Source organism: Saccopteryx leptura, chromosome 1 (assembly GCF_036850995.1).
Source record: "Saccopteryx leptura isolate mSacLep1 chromosome 1, mSacLep1_pri_phased_curated, whole genome shotgun sequence".
NCBI lineage: Eukaryota > Metazoa > Chordata > Mammalia > Chiroptera > Emballonuridae > Saccopteryx > Saccopteryx leptura.
This window is the reverse complement of record NC_089503.1, coordinates 293,198,605-293,210,502: the sequence shown is the minus strand read 5'-3', so window position 1 is coordinate 293,210,502 and position 11,898 is coordinate 293,198,605. Positions and strand designations below refer to the sequence as shown.

The 11,898-nt window shown below is 38.8% G+C and overlaps 1 protein-coding gene across 1 annotated transcript in view; it reads left to right on the top strand.

The window, feature by feature from the left end:
• The first annotated feature begins 2,274 nt into the window (after nt 1–2,274).
• The window catches only part of WASHC4 (WASH complex subunit 4), a 64,567-nt gene continuing 54,943 nt past the window's right edge, over nt 2,275–11,898 (top strand). Inside the window, exons 1-6 of the mRNA XM_066356127.1 lie at nt 2,275–2,404; nt 6,965–7,104; nt 7,984–8,037; nt 8,131–8,196; nt 8,949–8,994; nt 9,450–9,517. Coding sequence (XP_066212224.1) covers nt 2,344–2,404; nt 6,965–7,104; nt 7,984–8,037; nt 8,131–8,196; nt 8,949–8,994; nt 9,450–9,517 — 435 coding nt within the window. The 5' untranslated portion in view covers nt 2,275–2,343. The remainder of the gene's footprint in view (nt 2,405–6,964; nt 7,105–7,983; nt 8,038–8,130; nt 8,197–8,948; nt 8,995–9,449; nt 9,518–11,898) is intronic.

Here is an 11,898-nt window from a genome sequence, read left to right as displayed (position 1 = left end):
TTTCTCAGGAACTCTAGGGATTATCTTCAGCCTTTATATATTATATATTTTAAATTTTATTTAATCCAAGAAAATAATTTGCCCCGATTTCGGGGTTCACCCCTTTTGCAGTAGTTCCCTTGATCATCGGTTTTTCCTTCTGTATGTCAAGCTGCTCTGCCAGCCCAACCTCTGTTCTCTCCTAATTTAAAACCATAGGGCTGCCTGACCAGGTGGTGGCGCAGTGGATAGAGCGTTGGACTGGGATGTGGAAGGACCCAGGTTTGAGATTCCCGAGCTCGCCAGCTTGAGCGCGGGCTCATCTGATTTGAGCAAAGCTCACCAGCTTGGACCCAAGGTCGCTGGCTCCAGCAAAAAGATTACTCGGTCTGCTGAAGGCCCACGGTCAAGGCACATATGAGAAAGCAATCAATGAACAACTAAGGTGTTGCAATGCGCAACGAAAAACTGATGATTGATGCTTCTCATCTCTCTCCGTTCCTGTCTATCCCTCTCTCTCTCTCTGTAAAACCACAGGGCTTCAGTTTATGCTACCTGAGATGCACATATGTTGAAGATATGTGTGGAGGAGCAGCAAACACACCTCTCAACAAGCACAGTTGTTTTTCTAGGACTCCTGACTGCTATTTCAGCAGCCCCCCTGCATGCAGTTTAATGGTCAGCCAGAGATTTGGGCAGAGTTTTGAAATTTGGATCCCATTCCTTTGGTGGGTCCCTGGTTTTAGGGTCCCACTCCCAATTTCCAGTTTTTCTTCCAACAACCCTGACCATAATTTGCTACCACCTCAAGCTAATAAGATTGCAGTGTCTCACTCCTGGATTTGAAGGAGTGAGGGACACTGTCAGGCAAAAAGCCACAAACTCGTAATTATTACCTGTTGCTGAATAAATTTTCCTGTGGTTTATGCCTGCTTTTATTCTTTTTCAGATATTTAAAAAGTGATTTTCATTTTATTTTCTCTACTTTTCCTAGTTATTAACTGAAAGTGGGTCCACTTGACCACTCTAGGCCGTCCCCATTGCCTTCTTACATAGAAGTGTTCTTGTCAATTACTTTGATATATTAATGATAAGATTTTTCTAAGATCGTTATGCCTTTCAAATTAGGTTATTTCAAACCACTTTGTAGACTATTATTTATATAAAGACTTTTTTTTGTGTGGCTCATTTGGCTCTTCTGAAGTTGAAAGAAGGGTTGGCGAACTTTTGGTTTAAGGACTTGATCATAAATATAAATATTTTAGGTCTGTGGGCCATATGGTCACTGTTGTGACTACTGGACTCTACCATTGTGCTGTGAAGCGCCAGACACTATGCAAATAAATGATCAAGACAGTGTTCCAGTAAAACTATTTACAAAAGCAAGTTGCAGCTCTGCCAACTACTTTGTCAATTTCTATCTTGATCATTTCTCTTGCCAAGCAATTGAGCTTTTTGAAGGATTTTAGTCATTGGGATTTATCAACCAGAGGAGGTCCTGATTAATAATTGGTTGAAGAACTTAATAACTTTCTCATGCCTCTATAAATCTATCTTATTTCTTTATATCTAGTATTTCATAGTACGGATAATTAAACTTTATGTAATTATTCCCTGTGGATGGACATTTAGATCTTTTCCCATTAGTATCTATTAAAAACCAGGCAGAAATGAACATTACTACTAACAGAGTTACAGTGTAACACAGAGTCTTACTCGAGGAAAAGCCAGGTAGCGGGTCCCCGCCTCACCCCTCCTCCGCCTTTTTAAAGAAAGGAGGTGTACAGCAGGCGAATGCAATGTACGCAGAATAGTAAAAGTCCTTGCTCTGCTGTTTGTAAAGTCACTCGTCCCCTGGTACAGCAGTTTTTTCTCAAGAAGCAATCTCATTTGACGTGCAAGAGGAAAGCAGCAAGCTCCCTGACGGTGGCGACAGGGAGGCGTTGGCAATGCCAGCTTCCTGGAAGAAGCGCCTGGACAGCCACTTCCTCTAGGACCACGCCTTCCTGTGAAGCCCCCACCCCATCAGTTTTGCCTTTTCTAGTAAGCAGTTCCCAGGCATGAAAAGTGGCCTGGAGACAGCAGGGCGATATTGAGGGTATTGGTGTGGCACGACAAAAGGCCCAAAAGAAAACAGGACACCTAAAAGACCGCTGCCTCTATGGCAGCCCCCATCTCACCCCCACAGCGGAGGACTCGCTTTCCCAGCGGCCCCCGCGGTCCGTAGGGGCGTGAAGCCCAGCCAGCCCTCGCTAGCGGGGGCGGGGCCAGGGCCGGAAGTCACGTGCTGTGACAGCCGCTGGGGTGAGGCTGCTGTAGTCGCCTGGACTGGTTGGGGCTGTGACTGAGGGAGGCAACGAAGTGATGGCGGTGGAGACTCTGTCCCCGGACTGGGAGTTCGACCGCGTCGATGACGGTTCACAGAGTAAGTGGCAGAACAAGGGCTGCGGGTGGACGCTCTCGCGTGGGCCTCAGCCCTGGCGGTGCTCCCGAAGGAGGGCTCTGCCTCGCTATTGCTGCGCAGCCGTCCAGTTTGGGGCACTTGCTGCTCGTTGGGGTTTGAGAAGGAAGCGCCGTCGAGCGTTACTTTCCGGGGTGGAGGGGTCTCAGCAATGGCGGGTCAGGGTGCCCGGTAAGGGCTTGGCGATCAAGGCGGTGACTGTCCTAGGGAGCTCGCGGTGGCCCTGGGGGAGCGGCGTGCGCTCTGCAGCCGGGGACGCGGGCGGGGCGGGTCCTGCGCGTCCCGCAGACCCGGAGCGCAGGCTGGCGGGGTCTGGGCGCTCCGGGCTTTCGCCAGGTCCTCCGAGCCTTCACTTCCAGAAGAGGCTGAGGTCCGGGTTCCTGCTTCGGTTTCCTGTTTTTCTTTTTTTCCTCCCCAGCCAACTTTTGGAACTTTGAGTGCACCTTGCTTTACATTCTTATAACCAGAGAATCTAGAGAAACGGAACTCTTCATTATGGTAAAAATAACACGTGAAAGCTAGTTTATCTCCTTCCATGCCTTTTATTTACGTTAGATTAAAGTGATGTCCTGCAGTTTCCCTTGCGGTTAGAAAGGTGTCACAAATTACAGCAAATCGCCTTCAAATCTTGCTTCAGAAAATCGAATTGTCTGATTTAACTTGGAAGCCCAATCAAAGAGCACGAACAAATTCAATTCCACGCAGCATAATTTAGAAGCCAAACTAATTATTTTAATGAAACTCTACCTGAGATTAATGCAAGTTGGCAATCTGTTTCTTATCTTTGGTGATATTAATTTGCATAAATGATATAAGTGATATCAGGACATGCTGCTTGTGAATTTGTTTTTTAACGTAGTTTTTCCAAAAGGTGACCGTAATTTTTAGAAATTACATGTAAATTTTTCTTAATTGTACAAAGGAAGACGCATGTACAAACTTAGATCTAATTAGATCTTATTAGTCTCTCAAAGAAGCCTGCGTTTAACCCAGGATGATTTGCAGTTTTTCACAAAACATTCCACAAGATATCATCTTTCATGCAGCATTAAAAAAAATTCTTGGCCTGACATGTGGTGGCACAGTGGATAAAGCATCGACCTGGAAATGCTGAGGTCGCCGGTTTGAAACCCTGGGCTTGCCTGGTCAAGGCACATATGGGAGTTGATGCTTCCAGCTCCTCCCCCCTGTCTCTCTCTTCTCTCTCTCTCTCTCTCTCTCTCTCTCTCTCTCTCTCTCTCTCTCCCTCTCTCCCTCTCTCCCTCTCTCCCTCTCTCTCTCCTCTCTAAAATGAATAAATAAAATTAAAAAAAAAATTCTTGGTGGTAATAACAAAATCCTTTAATTTTGCGGGTAGAGGATTCCTTACTGTTATAAACTGAACTGCACCTTGTTGTGTATGACATTTTATGGATAAAGGTCCCCTACTCTACCTTTGGAATAAGTAATGAATTCTTATGTGTAAGGTGGGATCTTTACTTTCATCTTCAAGAAATTGCAGTAAAAAGATAAACATATGGGGTTTGAAAATGGTTCACCTTGGAGTGGAAAGATCAGATTTACTCAGCAGATGTTTTGTATGTACCAGGCACTATGCTAGGTATTAGGGATACAAAGATAAAGCATTTCTTGGAAGTAGGTTTTTGGAATTTCAATCTTGAAGAATCACCATGTAGTACTTACTTCAAATCTTTTTAACTTTCACTCATTTTTAAAACCACTGCTTTTTCTTTTTTTTGTATTTTTCCGAAGTTAGAAGCAGGAGGCAGTCAGACAGACTCCCGCATGCGCCCAACTGGGATCCACCCGGCATGCCCACCAGGGGGCGATGCTCTTCCCATCCAGGGCATTGCTCTGTTCTGGCTGGAGCCATTCTAGCGCCGGAGGCAGAGGCCATAGAGCCATCCTCAGCGCCTGGGCCATCTTCGCTCCAATAGAGCCTTGGCTGCAGGAGAAGAAGAGAGAGACAGAGAGGAGGGAGAGGGGAAGGGGTGGAGAAGCAGATGGGCACTTCTCCTGTGTGCCCAGATCTGGAACCGAACCTGGGACTTCCACATGCCAACCGGCCAGGGCTAAAACCATTTCTTATCTTACCAGCAAAGAATTTGAATGTTGTTTTCTTTTGCCTGTTACTTTGTGAATTCCCAAGCAGACTAAATGAGTAATTTATTGGCATGTGTTTCTGGTTTTTTTGTTTTTTTGTTTTGGGGAGAGAGAGGTGAGAAGCATCAACTCATAGTTGCAGCATCTTAGTTATTCATTGGTTGCTTCTTATCTGTTGTGCCTTGATGGGGGCAGGGGGAAGGACTCCAGTAGAGCCTGTGACTTCTTGCTCAAGCCAGCGTCCTTGGGCTCAAGCCTTTGGTCTGGAGCCAGCGACCATCGGATCATATGTGTGATCCCATGCTCAAGCCAGTGACCCAGCGCTCAAGCAGGATCAGCCTGCACTCAAGCCAGTGACCTCCGGGCTTGAGCCCGGGACCTCAGCATCTCAGGTCAACATTTTATCCACCGTGCCACACTGATCAGGCTCTTTCTAGTTTTGTCATTAAGAACTCATTTGCTGGTTCAGTACAGCTATGGTTATTTTCCACGTAACTGAGAACTAGAGGTGTACTTGGGATTTTGAGAATCTTATGTGGTTTTTAATTTAAGCTGTGGGGAAAAGACTTCTCATCTCTGCCTGATTTTCATTAATTTTTGGACTGAATCATGTCTAGACTAATTGTTTTTCAAAAGTGCCTCGGTTAATGCTATAAAGAGATAGAAACTTTAATGAACTAAGTTGATCCACCAGATTCAGTGTGTTAGTTGAAAAATAAGGGAGAATGGGGAGCTAGGTCTTTATCCTTAATGAATAAGAAAATACTTTATTTTAGAGTTTGTTTAGCATTGTTAATGTGAGGAAAGAAAAAATTTATCTTTTTTTTAAGGTATATGATTTTTTAATTATTTTTTATTTTATTTTTTTCAGAGAGAGAGAGGGATAGACAGGGACAGACAGACAGGAACGGAGAGAGATGAGACGCATCAATCATTAGTTTACCATTGCACGTTGCAACACCTTAGTTGTTCATTGATTGCTTTCTCATATGTGCCTTGACCGCGGGCCTTCAGCAGACCGAGTAACCCCTTGCTGGAGCCAGCAACCTTGGGTTCAAGCTGGTGGGCTTTGCTCAAACCAGATGAGCCCGTGCTCAATCTGGCGACCTCGGGGTCTCGAACCTGAGTCCTCTGCATCCCAGTCCAATGCTCTATCCACTGCACCACTGCCTGGTCAGGCAATTTTTTTATTTTTTAATTTAATTTTAATGAGGTGACATTGATAAATCAGGGAACATATGAAAATTTATCTTTTATTAGAAGATAGATTAATGAAATTATTCACATTAATAAAAAACTGAGTTGGAGTTGAATTTGCTGCCTTTATAATAAGTAATGAATTTTTATGTATAGGGTGGACTATGTACTTTCATTAATATTGAAATATGCTGTTATAATTCAGTTTATTCTATTGACTCTCTAGAATCTATTAGTATGTAAACTCTGTAAATATCAACCCAGCCTGGTTGGTTGGCTCGGGGGATAAAGTGTCAGTCTGGCATGTGGACGTCCAGGTTGGATCCCTGGGCAGGGTATACATGAGAAGCTATCATTTGTTTCTCTTTCCCTCCCCCTCCCCCTTTTCTCTCACTTCTCCTCTGGGAAGCCAGTAGCTCAATTGGTTTGAGCCTGATTGATGCGAGTGTTGGCCTCAGGCGCTGAGGATAGCTCTGTTGATTCGAGTATTGGCTCTAGATGGGGATTGCCCGGTGGTTCCTGGTGGAGGCGCATGTGGGAGTCTATAGTTCCTCTACTCTCATTTAAAAAAAAGAAAATCAATCCAATATTCCGTACTTAGTGTTCTTTACTGGCTTTTCCAACTCTATTATAGTAAACTGATTAAAACAAAATATTTTGGTAAGTTTGGGGCATTATAGGAATAATACTCATTAGGATGAAGCAAGTCTAAATGAATTTTAAAAACAACATATAGGTGTATTTTTAAATAGTTGACTGTGTATAGAATTAAGAATTATTCTTTTAAATTTTTCTCGTATGACAACAGATTTTTGCACATGATTCAGGTCATGAACTTTTCTTTTTTTTTCAAAAATGTTGTTTTTGACTGAAACAGAATTGGGTTATTGAGTTGTCTAAGGAATTATTTTATGTCTAAAAGCCCTAGATTATAGGGTAAATGGGATAGTGACTTTTTCATAATAACGTTTAATTAGTTTTAACGTGATATATATCTCTGTTTATGGCAACATCTGCTTTTAAAATTATTTTATCTATCTGGGAAATATTGAAAGCTGAATTATTGTTTACCTTTGAAACTTTATTTCCAAGAAGTTAAGACATTCTCGAATAATATATTTAATAATACATAGTATCTACTTTGCTGTGACTTTTGAGATTATTTGAGGTAAATGTCTTGTAATTTTTGTGTTTCTCACATGCTGTTTTAAATTTTAAATTTAGAAATTCATGCTGAAGTGCAACTTAAGAATTATGGGAAATTTCTTGAGGAGTATACATCTCAGTTGAGAAGAATTGAAAATGCACTGGATGATTCAATTGGAGATGTTTGGGATTTCAATCTTGATCCTATAGCATTAAAGGTTTGATTTTGTTTTATATTTTTTAGTTATGTGTACATTTTCAGAACATCCTATATCTTGAAAACATAATTGTTATAAATGGAACATATATTATTTGGGATCTAGGAAACTAAAAGAAACATTAAGGAAAATTGTTAATTTCCTTTTGTGTAAGCCATGCATGTATTTTCGTATGTTTTTGTGTTTTTAAAGAATGAGATAAACTCAAATCCTTTAGTGTCAAGAATGACACAGGCTCCAACTCTTTGAGCTAGCTTTTTTTCCTCAAATGAAGAGGATTGGAATATAATATTCAGGCAAGGTTAATTTATATACCGTGAAATGCATAACCTTAAAATGTAATTTTTAATGAATTTTGCTAAAAACAGGTACCCATGTAACTCATATCTCAATCAAGATACATAATATTTTTATCATTTTCTAAAAATTCCTGTATGTTATTTAGGGACTCTTAATGTGGGAGTAAATTTCTAATGTATAAAATAGGTCACTTCTGCTCTATTCCATTTTGAAGTAGTTTTGTCTGTTTCATTTTTGAAACTATAGCTTGTTACCACTTAATAACTAACATTTGTTATATATTAGACACTGTCCAAAGTCACATATTAACTTTTTTCCTCATCTCCAGTTCTTTGGGTTTTTAGTGTATTCACAAAATTGTGCAACCAGCACCAGAGACAATTTTAGAACTTTTTCACCACCCCAAAAAGAAATATTGTTCCCATTAGTGGTCACTCCTCATCTGTTATGGTGCTTGTGCTGGGTATATTGGATCTAAGGCAAGTTTAAATAGAATAGAGGTAGTCTCAATTTGTGTATTTAATATTCCAGTGATTCTTTTCAAATTAAAAAGAAATGTTCTTTTTCTTGTTTATATAGCTTTTGCCTTATGAACAGTCTTCCCTTTTAGAACTCATCAAGACTGAAAACAAGGTACAGATTTCTAAACCTAAACTATTTTTAAAATGCTTTAGTTATTTGCTATAATTTACATTTTTTCTTTTATGTTTTCACTCACAACACTAGGTCTTAAACAAAGTCATCACGGTTTATGCTGCACTTTGTTGTGAAATTAAGAAATTAAAATACGAGGTAATTATTTGTATTCTTAAGATATTAAAAAACATGATTTAAAAGCAAATATGTGCTGATATGTGTACAGTGTGCGTGAATATTTATTGAATGTGAATGAATTACTTATTTAAAGTAATGGTAAGAATAATGAGAATATATACCATGTACTAAATACTTTGTTAAACCTGTTAATATTTATAACAACCCAGGGAGGTATGTGAGGAATAGATGAGGCAACTGAGGTTTAAAGAGGGTGTCATTGTCTGACATTTTACTGTTAGTAACAGTTTGTGAGTCTGTATACCTTCAAGGTCTGTGTTACCTGCCATGTATATTTGCTTTGTAGATATAACTGATTTTTTAAAAGAGCTTTGAAGTTGTCATATATTTTGTGTTTCCTTGCCCATGAGCAATTAAAACTGAAAGCAGTTGGTAAACTTCCATCTTTTGTTTCTCTACCTTCTTGATACTGTCTGTTTGTTTCTGTCTTCCGTGAAGTAATGGGAAGATGTGGGACAATCGGAGTGGTCAGATAAGACAAAATAAGGGCTAACAAAAGCAAGAAATAACTTTGACCATCAGTAATGTTTTGGTACTCTAAAGATAAATTGAATTTTATCTGAATTGTAAGCAGTTTTTGAACATAAGAGAATTTGTATATAAGTGATGTAGCCCTCTGCTTGTTATTAAATATGTATAATCAAGAGAATCTTTAGGAATTTAAAAACGATACAGCAACTTGTAAAATTATTTTAATTTCTTTTAAACAGGCTGAAATTAAATTTTATAATGGTCTCTTATTTTATGGAGAAGGAGGTAAGTTTTAAAATTTCACATTGTAATGTGATGCCTTTTTTGAGGTTTAAACGAACAAAAAGTTAACAGATAATTTTAGAACTACCATAATGTATTAGTGTGAGAAAATGATCATTCAGATTTGTTTGTTTGTTTGTTTGTTTGGTTAACAGGTGAAAAGAACCCTGAGAGAAGAGCAGCAGCAAATTCTTTAAAGTCTATTTGTGATATTTTTATAAATTACTAAGCACTCTAGCTTGATGAGAATTTTCCTTAAATTTATTAAATAATAAAACAGATGATTACTTTCAGTTGTGTAATTAATGATGTTCTCATTTTCTCTTTAGTGTAAAAATTCTGTTAATACTATGCAGATTAAAAGATGTACTAATGAATAAAAATCATTTTTATTTTTTGGTGTTGATTGAGTTTATATAAAACAATTGAAATACAGTTTTTCATGTTGCCTTTTAAAGCCACAGATTCTAGCATGATGGAAGGTGATTGCCAAATTCAAATGGGGAGATTTATTTCATTCTTACAGGTAACTGGTGTTTACTTTTTACTGAGGTTTTTCTTTGAAAAGTTTGAGTGAATTACACATAATTTAAAATGATTTCTGAAACCTCAAATGCTAAAATGTGTACTGTGATGCTAAGACACTTAATTGGCATTGGATTATAAATTAAGGAGGTGGTAATTCCTGAAAGATTTTCACAGCATTTTTAGGGAAATAAAGCTCCAAATAAGTTTCTTTGTGTAATTTTATTTATGGACAACTCGTTACTGTACCTTTTAAAATAACTTGAATTTTGTACCAGGCAGGAAAAAATAATTTATGTCAGGAAAAAGTTGTTAATGGAGATGATTAAATTGTTATAAGAGAAATGATAAGGTAATTAAAGCAATTGCACTTGATGCTTCTAACCAAATAGTTCAATTTAGATATACTTTTCATCACTCAAAATTTTAGTTATTCTAGGTCTTTATATAATTTTTTCCCTAAAGAATGAAAGAACTTCTATTTCTCGCCTCCATTGTAAATTCATTGCTTGTACAATATGACAAAAGCAGAAATCGGAGATGAGGAAGAAAACCTACATCTACCTACCTCCAATAGTTGGGTACAAGATTTGATTATTTTATTTATTCAAGCATGTTAATATATTGTTCAGATCTTTTATGTCTTTACTATGTTTTTTGGTCTACTTAACCTAATTTGAGAGCATTTTGTTGAAATAAGCTTCTATTATAGTATGGGTCAATCTGGGTTCAGTCCACAAAACAATTCACACAAGGTATTTCAAAAGAGATTTAGTATAGAAAGTTGGTTACATAAGAGTTGGAGGGCTGAAAGTGGAAGGAACAGTGAGGTAATCCAGAGGAAGCAGATACCCCTCTACATCTGGGGGAAACAAGGGAAAAGGTTGGGCTTGCCAGAATCTGGGAACTTGGAGGAGGAGCCCCTGGAATTAGCACTTAACACCTCTGAGGAGGTAGTGCTGCCTGGCTGCTGCAGGTACCTCAGAGAGAGCCATAGAGCTTGGTTCTATAGTAGTGGAAGAAGCCGAGGCTGAGCAGTCTGCCATTGCTGAGGTGATCATGATGATAAAAACAGGAAGAAATAGTATGCCCTTTTCTGGTCTCCCAGTTTTCCTTTTAGTGCCACCTGTTGTCAGAACCTAACAGGTCTTCTGGGTAGGAGTCTTAAGAAATGTAATTTGCAGTGATTGTGTCAGTTTCTCCCCCGAGTTTTATCAAATTTAGCATTTCTTTTTGAAGATATTTTATTTGGTACATACAAGTTTAGAATTGTTAATAATTCCTGATAAATGGAATCTTTTATATTATTTGGTGACCCTTTTAAGCTATGATAATGATTATGTATATAATATATAATAATGTAAAGCTGTAGTATTGATAACAGTCTATTTTGTCTGATATTAATATCACTGCCCCAGCTTTGAGTTAACAATTTTTCTTTTTTTTCTTGATTCTTTCAGTCTTTCAGTTGTTTTAGTTATGTTTCTTTAAAACTGCATATATCTGAATTTTGATTTTTTTATACAACCTGAAAATCTTTTGTCTTTTAATTGGGTAATTCAGTCTATTTCTAGCTTATATAAATAGTTTATTATATCTTTGAACTTGTTTCTACCTTTTTAATTTGTGCTGCTTGTCCTCCATTTTCTGTTCTTTTCTCTGCTTTTATTAAACCTTTAGAAATTTAATAATAAATGTAAAACTAGAACTGTTCAAATAAAATTGAAATGCATGAGTTTCATTTTTAAAAATGTTAAATTGTTTTTGGGTCTCACTGACAGCTGCATAACGTTCCATTTAAACATTCAACAGATGTTTTATGAGCATAGCATATATTACAAACCATTCTTGGTGCTAGCGATCAGCGATGCACTAAACCAACAGAAATTCTTTTCCTCATAGATTGTAAAATTTAGAATAGCCATAGGTTTTTTTGTTTGTTTTGTATTTATTCTGAAGTGAGAAGTGGAGAGGCAGAAAGACAGAGTCCCGCATGCACCTGACCGGGATCCACCCAGCAAACCCACTGGGGAGGCAATCAATGCTCTGCCCATCTGGGACGTTGCTGCATTGCAACCGGAGTCATTCTAGCGCCTGAGGCGGAGGCCATCGAGCCATCCTCAGCAGCTGGGCCAACTTTGCTCCAGTATAGCCTTGGCTGTGGGAGGGAAAGGGAGATAGAGAGGAAGGAGAGGGGAAGGGGTGGAGAAGCAGATGGGCACTTCTGTGTGCCCTGGCCGGGAATCAGACCCAGGACATCCACATGCTGGGCTGACGCTCTATCATTGAGCCAATTAGCCAGGGCCTAGAACAGCCATAGGTTTAATCAGCTTTTAAGTATGTTTGGATATAAACTGCTTCTATAGGTTTGAAAGGTGAGAG